This window comes from Diceros bicornis, chromosome 24, assembly GCF_020826845.1.
Source record: "Diceros bicornis minor isolate mBicDic1 chromosome 24, mDicBic1.mat.cur, whole genome shotgun sequence".
NCBI classification, from domain to species: domain Eukaryota; kingdom Metazoa; phylum Chordata; class Mammalia; order Perissodactyla; family Rhinocerotidae; genus Diceros; species Diceros bicornis.
In genome coordinates this window covers 34,863,237-34,886,877 of record NC_080763.1, presented here as the reverse complement: position 1 = coordinate 34,886,877, position 23,641 = coordinate 34,863,237, and the positions used below count along the sequence as shown (strand labels likewise).

The 23,641-nt window shown below is 42.6% G+C and overlaps 1 protein-coding gene across 2 annotated transcripts in view; it reads left to right on the top strand.

Moving 5' to 3' along the window:
- PTPN21 (protein tyrosine phosphatase non-receptor type 21) overlaps positions 1–23,641 on the top strand; it is a 79,428-nt gene that overhangs the window by 35,697 nt on the left and 20,090 nt on the right. For both annotated transcript variants that reach the window (XM_058567507.1, XM_058567508.1), the window contains exons 5-13: positions 387–454; positions 1,258–1,328; positions 3,843–3,930; positions 4,339–4,427; positions 6,807–6,894; positions 7,574–7,653; positions 16,506–16,566; positions 17,179–17,263; positions 21,355–22,796. In XM_058567507.1, coding sequence (XP_058423490.1) covers positions 387–454; positions 1,258–1,328; positions 3,843–3,930; positions 4,339–4,427; positions 6,807–6,894; positions 7,574–7,653; positions 16,506–16,566; positions 17,179–17,263; positions 21,355–22,796 — 2,072 coding nt within the window. The remainder of the gene's footprint in view (positions 1–386; positions 455–1,257; positions 1,329–3,842; positions 3,931–4,338; positions 4,428–6,806; positions 6,895–7,573; positions 7,654–16,505; positions 16,567–17,178; positions 17,264–21,354; positions 22,797–23,641) is intronic.

The window sequence follows — 23,641 nt, the reverse complement described above, 5'->3', positions numbered from 1 at the left end:
TGATCTAATTCCATTCCCTAGAGGTAATCACTACTGAGAGCAGTTTGGTTTCTCCCTGACATTTTTTTGTGCGTAAGTAAGCATACATGATTACAGGGTAGGTTTTTTTTTGTATTTTAATTATAAAAATGAGACCATATTATATATAGTTTGTAATTTGTTTTTTCACTTTATTAATAGACATTTTTCCAAGTCAAGATACATGAAGCTACCTAATTAACGTTTCTAAAAAGATATTTTTAAAATATACACTGTATAGCTGTAAGGCAAGTTTGACTTCTAAGTCATAAGCACACTATCTATATATTGCATATTGAATTTGGTTTTGCATGTTTTGCTATGCAAATTAAACATAATTGATGTGAATATTTGTCATTTCTGTCTAGCTGATTTTGGTGACTTTGATCAGTATGAATCCCAGGACTTTCTTCAGAAATTTGCCTTGTTTCCTGTGGTAAGACTTCTTTTGACATTGGGCCTTTTTATAAACAGTTTATTTCTATACCCTTAGTAATCCCTGAAATGAAGTCCATATGGTAGACTTACTAGGCAGGAATAGTGTTAAAAAATCAATTCCCTCTTAGAAACAACTCAAGTGTAGATGCTTCCCCTGTTGTAGTCATCTTGGTCCTTGTAAACCCACAGAAACTGAAGGGTCTATAGTCACTGGGCTGTGGCCAGAGAAATTTGTTTTGTGTTTGGATGTGAATCTAAAGAGAGGGATTCCTTCCAGCTTCTGAGGAACTATGCAGAGGTTTTGCTTTTAACTGAAGCCTCAAAACCTTGCAAAGTTACGTTGAAATGAATTTGCTTCTCATCAGCAATTTAAAAAGTAGATGGCAAAAAGACACTGCCTTCTACTTTTTTTAAGTTTTACTACTGATGGATTTGACAGGAAAACTGTGCAGTGGAACAACTAAGGGAGGTGGTATGCTCTTCTTGGTATCTACACAGCCAGCCAGGGAATGTACAAGATGTTATTGTGCTGGGCTCAGAACTGGCTGATGCATGTTAACAACCTGAAATAACTCAGCTGAAACTCTCTGGGATGAATTCAGAAGGCAGGGCAAGAGTTTTGGCTCCTGAGCAGAAGCCACTTAATTCCTGTGAAAGATCATCATTATGTACTTGAGCAGAGCTCCCACATATTAATGCTAGTCCTAATTTTGCGTGATAGTGACAAGAGTCAGTAGCAATAATTCTTCCTAAGAAATTGGGTGACTTGTTTACATGCTCACTGCAGCGTGTTTTCTTCAGGGGTGGTTACAAGATGAAAAGGTATTGGAAGAAGCAACCCAAAAAGTGGCCTTACTCCATCAGAAATACAGGTAACACTAAGAAATGAGAAATGGAAATGGTATAGAACTAAGAATGCCTGTCTGAGTTTGAAATATGCATTGACACAATTAAATTTGGAACTTGCTGCTGCTGCAGCTCCTACTAGTGTTGCAAGTAGCCAACATTTGCACAGCAGTCACCATGTGCCAAGTGCTGTTCTAAACACTTACCCCTATTAACTCATTTATGATCCATGTTGTATCAACGAGGAGGCTGGGAGAATTGCAAGCAGCCAGTCACGGAAGGGTGCCAGTTCTTCACTTCATATATTAAAGGTTTGGGTGGTAACCTAGTCCTGTGTGGGTTAATGCAAGGTTAGGGAGGCTTTTTTTTTTTAATGATCCAACAAGTACAGGGTTTTTTCCCCGTACACCTTTGGAAGCTGTATCTCTGTGCAATCAGGAAGCTGTGCTAAGAGCTGAGGTGCTTATTGCCCTCCTGCATGCTTCTGGGTAGGTAATGACTTTCTTTGCTAGTGAATTCTGTATGTGTTGTCTGAAAGAAAAATCCTCTCCTGGAGAATGCTGGGTCTTATTATAAACCGAGTGCCACACAATTCCAAGAACTAATATATCATTAAATTCTTATAACAACTCTTTAAGGTAAATATTATTATCTCCTTACAGATTGGGAAAACCAAGCTCAAAAAGACTAAATAACTTGCCCAAAGTTACATGTGGTAGAGGTGGGATTTGAATCCAGGTCTGTCTAATTATACCCTATTGTTCATCCTCTCCCATTAAAAGTAACCTTTTGGGGGCCAGCCCGGTAACGCAAGCGGTTAAGTGCACGTGCTCCGCTGCAGCGGCTCAGGGTTCGCCGGTTTGGATCCCGAGCGTGCACCGAAGCACCGCTTGGCAAGCCATGCTGTGGCGGCGTCCCATATACAGTGGAGGAAGATGGGCATGGATGTTAGCCCAGTGCCAGTCTTCCTCAGCAAAAAAAAAAAAGGAGGAGGATTGGCAGATGTTAGCACAGGACTGATCTCCTCGCAAGAAAAAACAAAAAAACAGTAAGCTTTTGCCTTTAGTCTCTCCCCACTCAAATCCATACAATTGCTCACAAAAAATTAATCTTCCTAAAATATCACTTTCTTCTTATCTCTCCCCTCTCTTTCTCAAATGCTCATGGCTCTTTTCTTGCTTTCCACTAGCCAGAGTTCATTACCCCTGGGATTAAAGGCCTGCCCCAAGTTGGTTAAATCCTGCCTTACCTTCTGGTGTCCTAAGTCAACCATTGTTTTTTAAGTATAATTAATCTCTGAGGCACACGTCACCGTATCTTTTGTTACTGTCATTCATTCATTTGTGCATCTCCTTAACAGATAGTTTTTAAATTTTATTTATTTATTTATTTTTTCCCCCAAAGCCCCAGTAGATAGTTGTATGTCATAGCTGCACATCCTTCTAGTTGCTGTATGTGGGACGCGGCCTCAGCATGGCTGGAGAAGTGGTGCGTTGGTATACGCCTGGGATCCGAACCTGGGCCGCCAGCAGCGGAGCGCGTGCACTTAACCGCTAAGCCACGGGGCCAGCCCAAAAGATAGTTTTGTACTGTTATTTTGTATGAGACAGAATGCTGGATGCTGTGGCACACAGATAAAGAGAATAATTATCTGCTGTCAAAGAATGTATTCCCTGCTTTGGAGACTAAGACATAGGCCAGACAACCCATTGTGTTAGTAATTATATACTAATAATGTCATATGAGTGCAGTGGGAGAAGTGTGCACAGAATGTGATGGGTCTGCACAGAGCGGGGGCATCTGACTTAGACTTGGGAATCACAGAAGGTGACAAAGAAGGAGTGATGCATAGGCTGGGTCTTGAAGGATATTGGAGATTGACCAGATGCACAGGTGGGTGACAGGTATACCAGGAAGAGGGATTAGCATGTGCAAAGTCCCAGAGTCATGAGGGAACATTGTACATTCAGAGAAATGCAGAGTTTGGGATGGTTGCAGTGTGGGGTGCCTTGTCGGTGTTGGGTAGCAGCAGAAGATGAGGCTAGGGAGGCAAGTCTCCATGCAGTTGAGTACCTTCTTTACCCACACTGCCTTCTTGCCCATCCTTGTAATTCTGTCACTGAGCTGAAAAGGATTTCCATCCTCTAACTCTTATTTCCTGCACTTAGCATTTGGCATTTAGTACACAATGCTTAGTAGTGCCTGATGTTTTGGATAATAAGCAGTTACTCAGTGGTTTAGAAAGAATCCTAGTTTTCACTGAAGACTTTTTTAGGGGGTTGTTCCCCACATCCCCCTGGCCCACCTAAAGAACAAGGGATGGGATCTCGTATAACTAACCCTCAGTGTTCAGCACAGTGCTTTGCATGTAGTCGATTTTTCAGTAAATACTGATAGAATGATATAACTAATTACAGATGCTTAGAAACTTGAAAAGTTTATAATGTCTTATGCGTAATTGGTATGTAGTTTTTTAGAAAAGCTTTTTTTTTTCATTTTTAGTTTTGTGAACAATTGCACTAACATATTTTGGGTTGCAGAGGGCTCACAGCTCCTGACGCTGAAATGCTGTACATGCAGGAGGTGGAGAGAATGGATGGCTACGGAGAAGAGAGCTACCCTGCAAAGGTAAGCATGACGCGGAGCCTGGGACTCTCCAAAATTAATCTCAGTAAATCTGGGAGAGTAGTGGGGAAGCCCAGGATGCCCTGCTGTGCAAAGGCTGAAGACGTGCAAAAGTCTGGAGGCTTAAAAGCTGAGGTCCTTGTGATCAGAATTTTGTAGTAAAGGACATTCCTGTTTTGCAGTTTTGTTCTTTGAGATGCTCTTGAAATAGAGTTCCTTAAGGAGCCCAACTCTTTCTATTTTCATACATATTTACCAGACGGTACATTTATCCCTTTCAGACTTTTTCCCTTCAGCATAGGTCTTCTGAATGTTTTATATCTGGAAACAAGTTTAGGGAACTGGGTGTAGATGTTGCAGTTCTTATGCACCTATTGCCTGAGTGTTTCTTTTTCTGCTTTCGCCTCTTAGGATAGCCAAGGCAGTGACATATCCATTGGCGCATGTCTTGAAGGTATCTTTGTGAAACACAAGAATGGAAGGCCTCCTGTGATATTTAGGTATTTTTCTTACATCTTTCTGTGCACTTTCTGTTGCTCTGTTGGTGATATTTTTGAGTACCTATGCTAGTTATATTGCTCACAAGTCTTTCCTAAGGTCTCATTAGGAAATGGAAATATGCCCTTCCCAGAATAAAATACCAGCTGACTGCAGTGGTTCTTTTTATAAGCCACTTTCTTCAAAACCAAATGTGCAGAAAACTGTGCTTATAATGATGGGCGTACTTATGAAATGCTTAAAAATATGTGACCTTTTTCTTACCATATGGGGCCATTCTTTGTTTTGATGTGAATTTTTCATTTGAGCTCTCCGGGGTTATTTCTTGTGGAAAATCTAGGCCTTTCTCTGACTATAGTTATGTACCAAAATTTCTAAAATACCAACATCTAAGCAAATTTCAATTACTTTTTATAATGTTGATTTTTTTTTTTCCCTGTTTATAAAAAAATGATACTATTCGTTTGTGGAAATCTTAGAATGTGTATAGTAAGAAAGACAAAGGATATATGGCAGTGTGCTAACAGTGGCCCACTCTGAACAGTGAAGTTGCAGGTGATTTATGTTTCCTTTTCAGTATTCTGTGTTCTAATTTATATCTTAAGGTAGTGAATTGGACCATGTTGATCAATCCCTGCCATTTCATTCCTTAAAATCCATAATCTAGAAAATCCAAAGTGTCATTTCATCGAAATAGTTCCAGTTTTACTCCGGGATTCTGTCTACTTTGATTCTGTTGTCTCTTGATGAAAAATTAAAAGTTTATATTGTTTTTATAAAATAGTAAAACATTGTCATTTTGGTTTTTGGTTCCTTTGTGTTTACTGTTTATCGTGTGCTTATCATGAGCCAGGTCTTGTGCTGAGTGCTTTCTGCGAGTTTGCTCGTGTAATCGTCACTAAAACTCTGAGCAGAAGGCATTACCACCATTTTCCACGTGGAGTGATTGAGGCTTAGACAAGCTAAGTGATTTGTCCAAAGTCACCCAATTATTAACAGGCATAATCAGGAACTCAGATTCTCTACTTCAAGCTGGACTCTTAACCACTGTGTTAAATGGCTTCTTTTATTAAAAGGAACTTAAAAAAAAACTTTTTTTGCCACTGTTCACGCTTTCTAAACCATCCCGACCATTTCTTCTTGAGAACTAGTTTTTCATTTTAAGATTTTTTTTCTTGAAGCTGACCTTTCTTCCTTCTCATTTCCTTTGCTTTACTGCCTTTTGGGCCCTGAATTCTCTGTGGTAACTATGACCACGGAGAGCATGCCCGGCTTGGGGAGCAGAACCCCACTCCTTGACTGTACTGCACTGGGTCAGGCGGCTCCCCTTTGGCAGTTGCTCTCATGTCCCCAAGCTGCTTGTTACGTCTTCTCAACATACTGAGCCGGGGGGTAGAGGGCGGAAAATGGATCTGGACTGCACCAAAAGGGCAAGACTCTGTCAGTGCCCAAAGGGCCCCGTGAAAACTGGAGGCATCCGACAGGCTTCCTTCATCTCACTGGATAGGAATTTTTAAAATTGCCTTCTTTAATGTGGCGCCAGTAATCTTTAGGTTTAACAATTACATATTGAATCCCTACAAATTAATTTTATTTATTTAAATAAATTTAAGATAAATAAATCTAATATAATGGAGAAGGATAAAGAGGGGTAGAATTTTTCTTCCAGACCCATTTTTTCCTTACATAAAATGAGACAGTTATGTCATAAAATAGAATATTAATATGTAAAATCTAAACATGGTAAAATACAGTTAGAAAGTACAAGGTAGGAGTTTGAATCCTGGTAAACACAGAATAGTTCACTGTTTGGGTTCCTAGAATTTGAACTTTGTCTTCACCCTGAAGCTTTTCAGAGCATCCCCCACCCCACTCCTGTGCCTTATTTTACCTTGTGTACCTGCAAAACTTAACAGTACTTATTTGCCTCTATGTTCTCTCTCTCACCCCCATCCTCCAGCTCTGCCCCTTTGCCGGATGCACTGTGCCTTACTGGTCTTAGAATCCTTAGGACCTAACACAATTTCTGGCATTGTTATAATGGGTTAAAATGTTTCTTGAATGAATTAAGGAGGCATTGGCAGTCAGCTAAGATAAGGATCTTTGATCTAATTAATCTAGCAAATGAGGATAAATAGGTTTTACATTTTTAAATATTCTTTACCCTCATTTAGTGTACATGCATTTATTTTTGGCAACCAGCTGTTGTCTCTTCAATTAGAAAGTGTGTGCTAGCTGATTAAAACAAGTGTTTTATTTCTAAAGTGATTAACAAATATTAACTTATACATCAAGCTCAAGAAGGAAGAATCATGTATTATTTTACCTCCTGGTATAAACATGAGCGCTCACGTTGCCATTTTCTATTTGTTGTTCTTTAGGTGGCATGATATTGCTAACATGTCCCACAATAAGTCCTTTTTTGCATTAGAGCTGGCAAATAAAGAAGAGACCATCCAGTTTCAAACTGTGAGTAAACATTAGGAATCTGCATGGAATGTTTTTCCTAAAAGTTAACAAATCAGCATTTCTTTGTGTTTGAGGGGGTGGCATTAAAATTATAATATTTCGTAGTTGTATAAAACATTTTAAAATTTTATAACATTTTGCATAATAGCACTTGGCAAAAAATAGTTGCTCAGTAAATATTGAATGAATTAATGAGTCCTTGGATAAATACTATCTGATCATGATGATCTTTAAATTCAAGGGACTAAGTAGAGGAGAAAGTAAGCACTTAATATCTTAATTTCCCTTAATAACTGAATGGCTCTGTAGAAATATTATTTCGCAGTTATTTACTTTTGTTCTCTTGACAAAGGCAATATTGAGTCACTGAGTCTAATGTTTTGTTTAAAAATATCTTTGAGCACCTATTTGTCAAAATAAAAGTTGATATTTTCATAATTTTTAAATTCCTAAGTCATTTTGAAACTGTTTGAGAATCATACTATTAGATTTTTTTTGTCTTCATAGTTTAAATCCTAATTAGAGCATTTGTATGATGGGCACAGTATTAGAAAATGAAAGAATCAGTGTGTTAAAAGTGACTTTGACATAATATGTCACCTGATTATGTCTTGTCCTCAAACTCTGTATCAAGTTGTAAATGTGCTTTCATTTACTTTATGCATGTTTTGTTTGCTAGGAAGACATGGAAACAGCAAAATATGTGTGGAGACTGTGTGTTGCGCGACACAAATTTTACAGATTAAATCAATGTAGCCTGTAAGTATATCCTGCTCATGGAAATTGTAGAGAATGAGTTTAAAAATTTTCATCTTGAGCTGTATTGTATCATCTCAAAAGGCAAATTTTATGAAAAAATGATACTTTTATAATAAACTCTTTGCTTTTGCATATTAAAATGATATTTCTCAAATTTTTTTCATTTTAGCTTTGGACCAACTTCTAATAGCTACAGATATGCCTCTAAGATTTCTTTGAACTAGTTACTAGAGTCATTCGAATAGATGAAAGTTAAAAAGAGAATGTCCTGGGGCCGGCCCGGTGGTGCAAGCGGTTAAGTGCATGTGCTCAGCTGCGGCGGCCCGGTGTTCGCGAGTTCGGATCCCAGGCGCGCACCGACGCACTGCTTGTGGAGCCATGCTATGGCGGTGTCCCATATAAAGTGGAGGAAGATGGGCACGGATGTTAGCCCAGGGCCAGTCTTCCTCAGGAAAAAGAGGAGGATTGGCATCAGATGTTAGCTCAGGGCTGATCTTCCTCACAAAAAAAAAAAAAAGAGAGAATGTCCTTTATTTTTTTCTGTCAGCATGTTGAGTAAAGATTATTCAGCTTTTCAAGCCATTTGAAGAATTTATGCCCCTTCTTCCTAATGTGCATTTTTCTTAGCCCACGTGGAATTCCCCCTCCCTGCTAGATCATTCCCTCAGCATACAAACATGCTGGAATATTTCACATCTTACAACGCTTTTCTTGCATTCCATGTGCCCTGTAGCCACAGTGCCATATCTCTGCTCTCCTTTGTAGCAGATTTCTTCAAAAGAGCTGTATATATTTGCTTTTCCTCCTTCTTACCACCCTGTTTCCCCTAAGCTGCCACACCACTGACACTGCTTGTCACAGGGACAGTGACCTTCATCTGGTGGTCATTTCAGGTCACTTCATCTGCTGAGCAGCACTTAACCTCTGACCACCCCTTGCTTCTTGCACCCTGCTCTTCCTTGACTGTCAGGACCCCACCCTCTTCTGTTGTTCCTCTATTTTTTTTTGAGGAAGATTAGCCCTGAGCTAACATCTGTTGCCAATCCTTCTCTTTTTTGCTGAGGAAGATTGGCCCTGGGCTAACATCCGTGCCCATCTTCCTCTACTTTATATGGGACGCTGCCATAGCATGACTTGATAAGCGGTGCGTTGGTCCGTGCCTGGGATCTGAACCTGCGAACCCCGAGCCGCCAAAGCAGAGTGCGCAAACTTAACCGCTATACCACCGGGTTGGCACCCCTGCTGTTCCTCTTTTGAGGCTGTTTTTTCTCAGTCACCTTTGCTGGTTTAATCCTCGGACCTCTTTTCATCTCCACTTGTTCTCTAGAGGGTTCACCTTGTCTCAGGCTTAAAATAGCACCTATATGCTGAAAGGGCACTAGTCTTTATTTCCTGCCCTTCTTCTCCCTGAGCTCTTGACTCATGCATCCTACTGTCTACTTGACATCTCCAGTTGGGTACCTAACAGGCATCTCAAATCTGATATGTCTAAACCGAGACTCTTGATTTGCTCCTCCTTTTCCTGCCCCCAAACCTGCTGCTTCCCTGTTCTTTCCCATTTCCACAAATGGCAGCACACCATATTCACCCAGCTGCCCGGGCCCCAAACCTAGGAGTCCTACTTAATTCCTGTTTCTCTTTTATGCCACATCCAATTCATCAGCAAGCTCTGCCTTCAAAATATATCTGAAATCTGACCATTTTTGCCACCTCCTCTGCTAAAAACTTAGCACCAGTGCCATAGTTTCTTATCTGGAACATTGCAGTAGCCTTCTGACTCTCTGCCTGTTTCTGTGCCTGCCCTGCTTGTAGCTTACTTTCTATAAGTCAGCCAGAATGATCTTGGCTTAACATGAGTCAGATGCTGTCACTCTTAAAACCGTGCATTGGCATTCCATCATGCTTAAAACAGGAGTACAAGGCTGTACACGATCTGCTCCTTGCCTGGTTCCAACGTTGTTTCCTATACCCTCTTCCTTGCTCACCCTGTTCTAGCCACACTAGTACCCTTCTGGTCTGTGAACATGTTCCACCCTTGGGGATGCTGTACTTGCCCCTTCCTCGGCCTGAAATGCTCTTCTCTTATGTCTTCACACGCTTCGCTCCCCCATTGCATCAGTTGTCTGATCAGAGGTGCCCCTCTTCAGAGAGGCTGTCCCTGACTACCCTGTGTGTCCCGTTCCCTGGCTGCTGCTGTCTCTCTTTATTCCCCTACCCTGTTTTATTCTTCTTCTTAGCAGTTAGCACTGCTTGAATTTGTGTATTTGTTTACTTATTGTTGGATCCCCTCCCAGCAGGTAAGCTTCACAGCAGTGAAGGACAGACACTCTCCTGTCTTGTTAACTCCTGTATTCCCAGTGCTGAGCAAGGGCCTGGCCCACCGTGAATTTGTTGAATGAATATGCAGAAACAAGTGTTAAGAGCTCTGATTTGGTATATCTGTGGTGCTATATGATCCCTTAGGAGAAGGGTACTTGACCCAGAACCACCAAGTTAGGAAGGGCTTCCCAGCAGAGTGACATCTAAATTGAGACTGAAAGGTTCCACTCTATCCCCACAACCTTTCTTTAAGTTGTACTCTCTCCTTGGCCCATTGCAGCTGTCTCCTATCTGGCCTCACCTGCCACATCTCACCTGGCTCAGCCAGCCTTCTGGATGAATCAGTAAAAGATGTAGTACTGCTCTCAGAGTTGTAGCTCAGGACTGAATCTGAGCCTGTTCCTCTCCTCCAGGCTTCCTTAGCTGCAGATTAAGTGCAGATTCCTGTGATCCTCCTCTGGGCCCATCGGGCCTGCTGACCTTTGATCCTCACTCCCAGAACCCGTCAGTCCTTACAATGCTAATGCCTCTTGCAGCCCAGGCCTTTGCTGGAATCTCCTTCCTCCTCTTCTCTGGCAGACTCTTAGTCATTCTTCAAGATCCAGTTTAAATGTAGCCCCCCTGGGGTCAACCATGCGTTTAGCTTGCTTTAGTGCTCAGTACCACTCTCAAAGTTCTGTTTTTCTCCTACCCCTTTCATAACATGAACTCTAATTCAGTGAATGCTTTCTCTGTGTCAGGCATTATGCTGAGAGCTTCTATCTCCTTTAATCTTTACAGTAACCCTGTTTGGTACAATTATTGTTGTCCTTTTATAGATGAAGGGCTGGAGACTTGGAGAAGTGATGTGTCATGCCTCTGCCATGCAACTAGCCATTGGGAGCAGCGAGACTAGAGCCTATGCTCTTAGCCGCTGCGCTAGATTGTTAAGAGTGTTTTGTGTCTGCTGTTTTAATGTGGATTTGTCTGTCTTGTCTGATGGAGCTCCAGGAGGGCAGGCTCTGCTCTCATTTATCTTCCTGCCTCAGTATATGGGAAGGTGCTTCATATATAAGGCTCAGTGAATGATGGAAGCCTGAGTGAGACAGTGATGGAAGTCAGAGGTGAGAAGAGCCCTTTTTGCTCCTTGTCTGATTTCCTTTTCTTACTGATTGTAAATTGGAAAACAGCTTGGAGTTCTGGGTGCATGTGTGTGTGAAAGTGTTCCCCCTGGTGGCTAGATTCAGTTGTGCTGCTAGTCAAGGATAGTTGCATTTGGGGCTCCTCTGGGCTGGCCTGGTGACCCAGCCATGTGTGACATTATTTTTATGCAGAAGTAGTGTTCTGACGTTTAAGCAGGAGATATACAATCTGTTGGACCACAGCCTTTTCATAAGTTTAAAGCCTTTTATAAGTTTAACGGTATTCAGAATATTGAACCATCATTACCTCGGTTCATTCCTCTTCTGGAAAATAATGGAGAGTCAATCATTTTGAATAAACCACACAATATAATCCCTTTCTAGTAGGCGTCCATATTGGTTGGTGCTTAATGTCTTTTTAAAAAGATTTTTTGGCATGGGCCGGCCCTGTGGCTTAGCAGTTAAGTGTGCGCGCTCTGCTACTGGCGGCCCGGGTTCAGATCCCGGGCACGCACCGACGTACCGCTTCTCCAGCCATGCTGAGGCCGCGTCCCACGTACAGCAACTAGAGGGATGTGCAGCTATGACATACAACTATCTACTGGGGCTTTGGGGAAAAAAAAAGGAGGAGGATTGGCAATAGATGTTAGCTCAGAGCCGGTCTTCCTCAGCAAAAAAAAAAAAAAAGAGGATTAGCACGGATGTTAGCTCAGGGGTGATCTTCCTCACAAAAAAAAAAAAAAAAGATTTTTCGGCAAATCACTACCTGGTAATGATTTTAAAGTTCAGATGGAAAAGAAATAAATTGTTTGTGGTAAATGATTCAATTTTAGAAACCTAATTTTTTGTAATATTGCTGTTTATTGCCAAATATAAATAAAACCACATTAATATGGTCTTCAGTTGCATATATAAGGAAAATGAGTTTTTAAAAATGAAATAATGATATTTAAAGGGCTATTTTCCACCTTTTGTTTTTAATCTCTGTGCTTCCAGTAGATTGTGGAAGTCCATTTCCGTGAACTGTTCCTATGTAATTGTTTATGATGGATGCTATCTACTTCATTCTGTGGAAAACTAATATGTTTCATTGTGAGCACTTGTTACCCAGGTGAAGTAAATGAATTCTTAGCTTTTAATATTTTGATGGGTAATAAAACTGAAAATAACATTAATTTTCATGGTCATTTCTTTTAAGGCTCTCAACCTAGACTCTTCAGTCACATTTAATATTATGACGATTCTGATATAGACTCGTTCTCATGGTCCAGATGGGTAAACTCAAGTGTAATGGGCTTTTAATGAAACTGCAGCAGGCCTAGAACTGGACGGTGGATTCTGAGCATCTGGTTCAGCCTGGAGCGACTGGTGGCTCAGGGGATGGATTCTACTTGCATAGAAAGGAGAACTTGACTCCTAGAGTGTCCCTTTCCCCACCCCTTAGTCTTGATTTATAATATAGTGGTGTTTGGGATGGCCTTATGTGATTTATCTAACCTTGACTTGACCCAGATGACTATATTTTAGGATTTATAGAATGGCATGATCCGTTAGTCTTGCCCCCTCCCTCAACTTTTAAACAATGTACTTTAGGTAACAGAATCATCTTTTTATGTTACCCAAGCCTTAGAAATGTTAGATAACAATCTCTTTGTTTTTTAACTCACAAAATGAGGATAATGGAACCTTTACTTAACATTCCTTTAGGGTTGGATTAGGAACTAGATGAGATAATGTCAGTCTATTAGGTCAAAAAGCTTCTTCCAACCCTGCTCTGCCCAACCCTAAACCCCAGAACTGATCATGCTGTGATCATCCGCTCTAATTTACATGAGAAAAAGACTAGGAGAGAATAAGGATCTGGAGAGGGATCTTGGTGGAGGAGGCTTTTCTCTTTATTAGGGGGAAGAGGAGGATGGTATCCTCTAATCTGCAAAGCCAAGTGATGGAGGTTTCAAGAGACTTTCTCTAGGGAGGAGCTTGGATTTCAGTCACCGGCAGGCTGCTTGCCGAGCAGTGAGAGTGTTGGTGTATGTTCCCTGCAGTTTAGGGCTGTCAGTGAGCATGGCAGCTGGTGTCCACCTCGTTCTGCAGACTTGCGTGATCAGGACACTGACTGGAGGGGTCCCTGTCTGGAAGCGAGTAGGGGCTACCCCTTCTTCTCGGTCTACTGCTGGGTTTGAAGAGACTGTACGGGGCCTGGAAGAAGATAGAATAACCCCTATCCCTGTCGCATTAGAGGAGAGTTATTGAGACTAACATTTTCTAGGTATTTCCACCATTTAATACATGTTTTGTTCATGAAAATCTCACTCCTCTTCACTAGCTATAAATGTATAAGAAGGGAAGCTCACAAGCTGAAATTCAGACACCGCTTAGAAATGTGAGCTCAGCTATAAATGCTTCATGATAAGCATCACCATCAGCTCTCCCTCACTGTAGCCTTCATTTGTTCCACAAACATTTGCGAGCTTCCTTGTGTGCCAGAGACCAGAGATACCATGGTATGTCTTCTTGCCTCCATGGAGCTTACAGATCAGTTGGGGTTGGGGAGGGGGTCAGACAAATAAGCGATTGTTGTTTGTGGCCTGTGCTCAGAAATCTGACAGACTTGCCTGGTTTAAATGCCAGTTCTGCTCCTTATTTGCCATATGACGTGGAGCAATTTACTTAATCTAAGTATCAGTTTCCTCATCTGTAAAATCAGGATAATAACCAGCCTCCCTCATGGGGTTGGTGTTCGGATCCTGTGAGGTAATCACGTACAGTCTTTAGCACTGTTTCAGTAAGTACTATAATTTCTTTTATTTGGTCTAGCAGCCTTTTCTTATTTTGTCTTCTCCAGTGCACATGTTCCGGTGATTTTTTCTGAGTTCTTCAGCTGCCTCATTTTTAGCTCCACCCATCAGCGTAGTAACTGCTCAAAAAGTCCAGAAAACAACACCATTTTCTTGTGTACCAAGTTTAGGACAGCTGATCTCACACTAAACTGCATTTACGAGAACATTGGCAAGAACAAAGAGGAGGTTAGAATATTAGAACTGTTGGCGAGGCTGCCTACGTCAAAAAGTTTGGCAGGAGGAATACGTACTTGTTGGCTTGTTTTTAGCAGAAGTGGCCTCTGAGGTGGGCAGTGTCGCCTCCACACTGGATGCTCCAGCAAGTGTGCCAAGATAGAGACCGTGTGTGGGAGTTGCTGCCTGTGTTCCTAAGCTCTGCATCCTTGGATTTTGTGTTTAATACACTTCAGTTTTACCTTTTTTGCTCCAGGCTGGGCAACTCTGGACATGTTGTTGGAAGAGTCTATCAGCCACCCTTTCTCTCCAGTTCTGAATTTATAGTACTTTAAAAGTTCAGTCCATTTAGTGAGTTTCTGGACTAAACATAAACTTCACAGGACCCAGTTTGCCTAAACCTAGCCTGGACAGTGGAGAAAAGGCAGAGGCAAAGTAAATTTCAAGGCTATAAAATACAGTGTCTTCAGGTTCTTGACACTGATTTTAAGGAATATATTAACATGCAGTTAAGGAATGTATTAAAAAAAAAAAAGCCCAGATATAGCTTCCCAACTTTTTTCACTAAGGAGGCCTCAATTAGGACCCTATAGTGCTTTACCAATCTGTATTTTTGTCATCTAATGGAATTAACATCCATTTTGTTATTATTGAGTAAAATACCTTCTGGCAGAATGGAGCATCCTTTGGAAAAGTGGCATGCATTTATCATCAACAACCTTAATACTTTTTTTTTTTTTTTTGTGAGGAAGATCAGCCCTGAGCTAATGCTAATCCTCCTTTTTTTGCTGAGGAAGACCGGCTCTGAGCTAACATCTATTGCCAATCCTCCTTTTTTTTTTCCCCAAAGCCCCAGTAGATAGTTGTATGTCATAGTTGCACATCCTTCTAGTTGGTGTATGTGGGACGCCGCCTCAGCATGGCCGGAGAAGCGGTGCATCAGTGCGCGCCCGGGATCCGAACCCGGGCTGCCAGTAGCGGAGGGCGAGCACTTAACCGCCAAGCCACGGGGCCGGCCCCTAATACATTCTAATGATAATGAAAGGAATTTATTTAAAGGAAGCATTTAATTAAAAAAAAGTCAACTAGTAAACGCAATTATAGTCACCTGATGTTAGGTTCCTAATAAGCACTAGTTTTCTTGTGTCTCAAAAGTCTTGTAAAAGTAAGCTAATATTCAGGGTTTGAATATAAGATACTAATTGTTAGAGTACTAAGAATAACGTTAATGTATGAGACATGAGGCTTGATGTTATGGTAAATTTGCTGATTAAGCGGATTGAATATTTACTTTGTAATTATGGATTTTCTAGTAATTAGCCCTTAGAACACTGTAACCAAGGGTCACAAGATATTTTCGTGATTAATTATGTCACATAAGCCCATGAGCCAGGATCAGATGGTAAAAGATTTTTCTAAAAAAGTGGTTTGATAAAATTATGTAAGTCATCAGCAAAGCCAAGAACCCTATGTGTTTAGGTTCCTAGATCTTATTTGCAATAAAACTGACTGCACACAAGAACAAAAAATCCTGCCTCTGTTTAAAAATGATAGGATTACATATGGGCCTTTCTGTTTCTTGTTCCTTTTTGACCTAACTTTTTTTTTCAAAGATGGAACTTGCTGTGAATAATTTAAAATCTCAAGTTATCTGATAAATGTCACTCAGCAGTCCGTAATATTCTCATTGCTTTTTGAAAAATACATTTAAAACCAGAGAGAAGTTTCTTGCGAAGAAAAGTAAAGGTTTACCGCAGGCCCGCTGAACCAAATTTTCCACTTTTTTGCTTTCTCTTAAGTTTCTTAGAGGAAATATAGATTCTTAAGTTACCAGAGTTATAAACTATTTCTTCATTATGTTTGTTGTCTGTGGTTAACAGACTTTTAATTAAAGGCAGTTCCCATTGCTTCACGCTTCTGGGCTGGCGAGTGATGGTCCCCCTCAGGACTGTTAATGGAGGTGGTTGGTGCTAACCCAGGCCCACAGGAGAGACGCATTTGCACTGAGCCTTGCTTCCCCTGGAATGTTCATGGGTGATCGAGCCCTGCCTCTCTCTCTCTGCTTATGATCACTCCAGAGGTTTTACCTGCGTGGGCCAGGGAAAGATACTCCTGCCGATCCTGCTGGTAGTCCAGACAATTGATGCTCCATGGGAATGCTCAAAGCCTGCAGGGTGGTCTGAGGGGTCTGGGCAGCAGGAAGGGGCCAAGACCCCAAGTCAGGACAGCGAGTCTCCTTTCTTTTCTCTAATTTATGATTGGAATAGTCTGTCTTTTTTGCTCTGGAAGATTTATCATGTTACCTTCTTATTAATTTATTTTGGTAGAATTAGGAAGATTCTGTACATGCATATGACATATATATATGCTCTTCTGAAAGCCATGTCTTATTTTATAGGCAAACCCAGACCGTCACAGTGAATCCAATTAGGAGGAGGTCTTCTTCAAGGATGTCTCTGGTAAGAAAGAAAGAAAAATAGGATTGCCTTTTTTTTCTTTTAGTGATGTCATCCTCCTTAATAAAATATACTTTGAGTTGAGCCACAGAAGTGTGCTGATATTTGATTGTTTTGACGAAAGAAGTGGCGATTTTCCATAGTTAAACCTAATATTTCTATAATGTATATAACATACATATTTAAATATTAGATCCAACCCAAGATTAAAAATTTTGACTATTAGCCAAGAATAACCAGAAGTTAGTAGATATTTAAAATACTAGATGATTTTGTCTAATAAGATTAAATATACTACATATCAAATGTTTATATAAGAATTCAGGAAATTTGTATCTGTTCCTTCTTGCTCTTAACTTTTTGGATTCAGCTTGTTTTCTTGTGCTCTCTGATGTCTGGTATCAGTGCATAGGGCTTGACTTGGTCATTCTGGGAAATATTGCAAATGATAGATATAGTGAGAGCTATAGGGTCTTCATGTTTATTTTTCATATATAGTGTATTTGTCTCTTTTAGAAGTTTTTTAATGCAGAGAAAGAAACCAGCAGAGAATTACTTTACTTATATTACGTAAACAATTTGTTTTAACCCTGTCTCCAACTTTCCATTTCTTAGCCTAAACCCCAGCCCTATGTGATGCCTCCCCCACCCCAGCTGCATTATAACGGACATTATACAGAACCATACACTTCTTCTCAAGGTAGAGTACACTGTTTCTGAAATGCCTTACAAAATTATTACAATTTGAATAAATTATGAAGATTTGGAGATCTTGAAGCCAGGATAGTTTTTGGCTGAAGTTACATCCAAAATTGTTGTCATGATTATAGCCATCTTGGATTCATAGAAGAAGCTGCCATGATAGTCAATATCTTGGACATGTGTACAAAATAATGCAGTATCAAATTTTGATGCTCAAATGATCCCACATTTGGCCCATGGGTATTCCTGCAAGCTGGCCCCTATGTCCCTTTAGCGCCCCCCAGGTAGCCTGCGAGTTCCTCCTTGCTTTCTGGCACAAGATGTCCCAGGTTCGTTTTGATTTTCCATGCCTGAGCTCTTCCCATTGTAAAGGTTTAAACATTTTATTTTTATTTTTCTTTTGATTAGTATAGGGAGCTATATTTAAGACAGTGCCTCCAAAGCTGAATCTCAAGCATTCCTTTAACAGACATTTGCTCTCTACTCTGTCTACAAGGCTCTACTATAAAGGCCAAGGAGATTTATGCAGAGAAGTAATTCCACATTTTGCGAAGCTTAGAATCTAATAGTGGAGGATAAGACAAGTACATAGATAACTTAAATACAAAGAGAACATGATTGTTTTGATGAGAGAGAGCAAGCATTGACTGTGCCATTCAACGGAGGAAAACTCGTCATGTTGGGAAGATTGAGAGGGGCTTTCTGGACCATGAAAGAGGATGGATTTCAGCAGGGAGAGAGAGAGGAGGCTACCTGATTGGGATTGCTGCTCCTGGTTTTGGGGGACAGTGAAGACCATGGCACAGGATGAGGAAGAGGGTGTTTAGAGAGTAGAGTGGTCTGGTAGGAAGTGATGCCTGAAGGGACCAGAAGGTGGGTTTGACCATTGTTTGTGCAGGGCCTTATGTGTAGAGGTGAGAATTCCACGTGGTGAAGTGGACAGGAGGGGAGCAGGGCTTTGGGGTGTGGATGCCGAGAGTGTCCACCTCAGAATGTTTTTTACCTTTTTCACTATCCTCTCCTGCTTGCACCCTGCCCTTATCTGGTTTTGTGGCCCCAGCCCCACCCACTTCTGGGAAAAGGCTCTTCTCTCCGCGTTGTTAGTGATTCCTTGATACTCATTCCTTTTCCTTGGTCTATAAACATCCTCATAGTTTTTCCTCTCCTTTCTCTCCCAACGATGGTTTGAATTTGAATTACTTTTCCTTTCCTTTGTCACCCCATTTCTTCGGAGAGTAACACCTGTGTGCTGCTTCTGTTTCTTGGTTACCGTTTGCTACTCTGCCTTTGCTGTTCTGTTCAAGCTGCCCTCTGTCATGTCCCCAGTGCCCCACACACCCTCCAGACCATCAGATTCCAGCATTCTCTCCTTGAAAAATCTCTTTTCAGTGTGCTGGGTTCTCCTTCTTCCTCCTGCACCATGAATGTTGTTCGCTGCCTGGAAGGTCTGTCCGTGGCCCCTTCCCTCCCTATGCAGGCTTCCCCAGCAGTCTCATCCACATTTCAGATTTCAGCAAGGGTGACTGTCAAATCTATATTTTCTACTCCATCATTACTTCTGTGCTCTAGCCCCACATTTCCATCTGTCTGATAGGTCGTTGTGAGCTACTCAGAGCTCCCTAAGTAAAGCCCTCAGTAGAGTACCTGGCTTATGGTAAGCACTAAATAAATAAATATTATCAGCTATTACAACTTGCTGAAAATTAAAATATTAAATTTGAGCTCTTTGCTCTACTCCACAAGCCTGTCCCTTTTCCCATGTTCCTTACCTCATCTTTATGATGAAGTCACTCTCCTGGTTATTTGGATTCCAAACTGCGTGTAATTTTGCTTTTCTTTTTTTGCCCTCCACATGCAGTCAGTTACAAATCCACTTGCCTCTAACTTCATATAATATCCCTTCCACATCCTCTTCTCTCTGTCCCTGTGCTCCTGATCCAGTCTAGTCCTCACTGCTTTTTTCCCCTGTCACTACCTATTGCATCAAGGGAGCTGATATCTTCCCTCCCCACTCTCCTGGGTTCATTTGATATGCGGCTGCCAGGCTCATCGCATCTCCCTGATTATCATTCCTTGCCCAGTGTTCAATGCTCTGCACGACATTCCCTCAGGCTACTTTTTCAGTCTTATTTCCCACTGTTCTTTTACTCTCTAGCTACCCAATACTCCAGCCAAGATTATCCGGCTTTGTCCGGGCTGCTCTCTCACTTGGAATGCCCACATGCTTCCATCCAGTCAGGATACGCTAGGGTGTGCTATGGAATAAACAATTCTAAACTTTCCGTGGCTGACACAGTAAAGATTACCTCTTGCTCAGGTTACATCGTGCACTGGCAGGAGGGCTCTGCTCCACGTCAGCCTGCCTCAGGGCTCGGGCTGGGGGAGCCTCTTCCATCTGGAACACTGGTCAGGGTGGCAGGGGGAAGGGAGCATGGAAATTGGCTCTCAACCCTCTGCTCACTTTCCCTTGGCTGTTACTAGTCACATGGCTCTGCCTGATGTCCAGAGGTGAGGGTGTGTAATCCTGCGTGCACCCAGAGGTGGAGGGACCCGGCTCCTGATGAAAGCTGGGTATGCCTGCCCCACCCACCCTACCCCTCCGAATGCCGTCTTCTGTGAGATTTTTCTTGATCTTTTTCTCCCTGTCCCCCTCAACCCAGCCCAAGCTGGAAGTGATCCTCCCCTCCTCTGGACTCCTGTCACACTTATGTCCTTAAACTGTAATACTTCGTCCTTGAATTATGGTGATTTTTGTATATACCTTTCCCCTTTTATTTGCCTGGATTCTAGTCATCTTTTTCCCCATCAGTTCTTAGCATAGTCTTTTATGCATACGGGCTCACAAATGGATGGTTTGTGGGGTGCAGAGAGGGGCTTGGAGGCAGGGAGACTGGTAGGCAGGTATCGTGCTGGTCCAGACAGGCTTGAGAAAGGACCTGAGCTGTGACGGCCGTGAGAAAAGGGGCACTGCAGAGACTCGGAGGTTGCAGAGTATTCCAGATACCGGAAAAGTATAGGGACAAGGAGGCATTGTGTATCAGCAGGAAGAATACAGTGATGCGTTTGAGTCCTGTTCTTCGTGGCTATGTGTGCCACCAGAATAAAGTTCACACAGTAGACTGTGGTATATTCACTTTGATAATCAGTTGTCACTTAAACCGTCATGAATGCTTTTCAAAGGCAACTGTTCTCTGGAGGACTTGACTGCTGCTTTGAAGTGTCAGAAATCACCTTCATTAGTGACAGTGCTTCAGGTGAACTACACATTGGCTGGAAGAAACATGCCTCCTTCCAGCCCTGGACAGGCACACACACAGCGCTGTAGATTAGATTAGGCTCCTGATTCTGCTAGCTGTGGATCCCAGTCTTACTGAAGCCTGGGGGCTGGGGTAGGTGTGATTATCTTAACATGGTTCTTCTTGGCTTCTGGCCCCCTAATGAGGTGTGCAGCTCCTGGTGACACGGTTGGAGTCACCAACAGTGACTGGAATCCAGAGAAGCTCAGATCCTGCTGAGCTGTTGCCCTTTTATCTTCATTCTGGAAGAACCTGTACAAACAATCTAGAATCCCATTTAAGGAGGTGTTTACAGACAGCTGGTGCTTGAACTAGCTCAGCCTCAGCAAGGCCACATCCCCACCAGGGGGAGAACGCAAGTCAGTGGCCCAATGCCTTGAACAGTGTCTCTGCCTACAGCTCCCCAGAGTTCCAGAAAGTCTGTTTCATCTTTCTAGTAAAACACATATTTTTGAATTTCAGAAAAAGACAATATTTTGTGATACAATTGTACTCTTAATGTTGGACTTAGATTTGGCTAATCTTATTGGGTGCCAAATCCTGAATACAACTCTTAGAGTAGGCAGAGCTATCCCCATTCTATAGAAGAGGAAGCTGAGGTTCCAGGAAATGATGTGCCCAGGACCACTCAGATAGTGTTGTAGGTAAAGCCAGGTCATTTCAGCATGGATTTTCAAAAGTGATGTAGAAAATGGCATCAACATTCAGGGCCTACCTCAATATTTGTCTAGAGTAATCGGTCCAATTTAATACATTTTAAAAATCTCATTTTAAATATTTTTTTTTTTTCCAGATAACCTCTTTGTTACCAACCAGAACGGATACTATTGTCACTCTCAGACGAGTTTGGATCGAGCCCAGATTGACCTCAATGGTCGGATCCGTAACGGCAGTGTCTACAGTGCACACAGCACTAACTCCTTAAATAACCCTCAGCCCTACATGCAGCCCTCACCCATGTCCTCTAACCCAAGTATTACTGGGAGCGACGTCATGAGACCCGACTATGTCCCATCACATCGGCACAGTGCCCTCATACCCCCCTCCTACCGCCCGACCCCAGATTATGAGACTGTGATGAAGCAGCTCAACAGAGGAATGGCGCACGCAGAAAGGCAGAGCCACTCGCTGAGAAATCTCAACATTGGCAGCTCATACGCCTATAGCAGGCCAGATGCTCTGGTCTACAGCCAACCTGAAATTCGGGAGCATGCCCATTTTACCTCTCCCCAGTCAGCCCACTATCCCTTCAATTTGAATTACAGTTTCCACAGCCAGTCTCCTTACCCCTACCCCGCAGAGAGGCGGCCTGTGGTGGGTGCCGTCAGTGTGCCTGAGCTGACCAACGTGCAGCTGCAGGCCCAGGAGTACCCAGCTCCCAACATCATGAAAACACAGGTGTACCGCCCACCCCCACCTTACCCATACCCCAGGCCCGCCAACAGCACCCCAGACCTGTCCCGCCACCTCTACATAAGCAGTAGCAACCCAGATCTCATTACCAGGCGAGTCCATCACTCAGTCCAGACGTTCCAAGAGGACAGCTTGCCGGTGGCTCATTCTCTCCAGGAGGTCAGCGAGCCGCTCACCTCGGCCCGGCACGCTCAGTTACAGAAGAGGAACAGCATTGAGATAGCTGGGCTGACTCACAGCTTTGAAGGCATGAGGCTGAAGGAGAGGACCATGTCTGCGTCGGCGGCGGATGTGGCCCCGCGGGCTATCTCAGCGGGCTCCCAGCCAAATGTTTTCATCGAAAGAACAAAACGAGAAGAGACGGACGAACAGGAAAGCCTGAGATATGGTCATAAAAAATCTCTTTCAGACGCTACCATGCTCATACACAGCAGTGAAGAGGAGGAAGATTTTGAAGAGGAAAACAAAACACAGGCAGCACTCTCTCTGCTGGCACGGGAGCCCCGGGGTAGTTACTCGCAAGAACCACAGCTGAGCTACGCCTGTGGTTCGGTCACTGCAGTCACCAGCCCTCTGCACATTCTCGAGCCTAAATCCCACGTCACAGAGACTGAGAAGAGGGTGAGGGACGGCAGCCCCGTTCACATGCTCGTGGAGGCCCAGCGGCCCAGAAGAGATGGGCTGCTGACGCCCTCCATGTCCGAGTCTGACCTCACCACGTCGGGGAGATACCGAGCACGGAGGGATTCCCTGAAGAAGAGGCCCGTGTCAGATCTCCTCTCTGGAAAGAAAAACATTGTGGAAGGACTTCCGCCGCTAGGGGTAAGCTGTTCATGTGCCGGTGGGCCTCAACCAACCTAGGAGAGCGCCCTTTAAACCTAAGTGTTCTCAACAACTTCTACCCTCTGTCTTTTCTTTAACTCATTACTTCTGACGTTTTCAGCTCTTTTCTTTTAACTTTTTTATCCGCCCTCCTCCCACTTTACTCTATTTTTGTCTTATTTGGAACACATTTGAGTTTAATCATCTATGGAAAAAATTGGGATCGATTAGAAATTTAGTGATTTTTGCTTAGAGATAATGAATTAGAGGAAATGAAAAGGTAAATGGAGGAGGCTTTGTGGAATGGAACAGAAAGAATGAATGAAATGTTTTAGCAATGCATTAAAGGGAGTTAAGATTTCATGACTTGAGCCAGGATTGCTTTGTTAGCCACCTGTTACAAACACCCTGTGGCGATGCAGGAACCCAGGGCTGCATTTGTTCAGTTTGCCCGTGTGAGGCCTGAGAGAAGCATCCATGGAAGTGTTCCTAATGCCTTATATAATTCTCAAGGTCAGAGTCCTGGTGGGCACAGCTTGAAATGCTTGGCCGTGATCTCTGAGGGCTGGAGAGTGGTTCTGGAGTTGGGAAGGTGGCCCTTTGTTAAGACAAAAAACCTGAGAGCTCCAGGTCTCTTTTAAAGAAAGGTGAAGTGCACTGAGAACCCAAGGAAGGTCCCTTGTAGAAAATGCAGCTCTTTAATATTCACTATAATAAATAAACATGAATTAAGTAATCACTCCTCACCTATTAGAAGCAATGTATAAAAGAGCATAACCTCATCTCTGGCTGCCTTTCCCAGAGCATTTACCGTGTGCCCAGCAAGCCTTCTGCTTTACCACGTC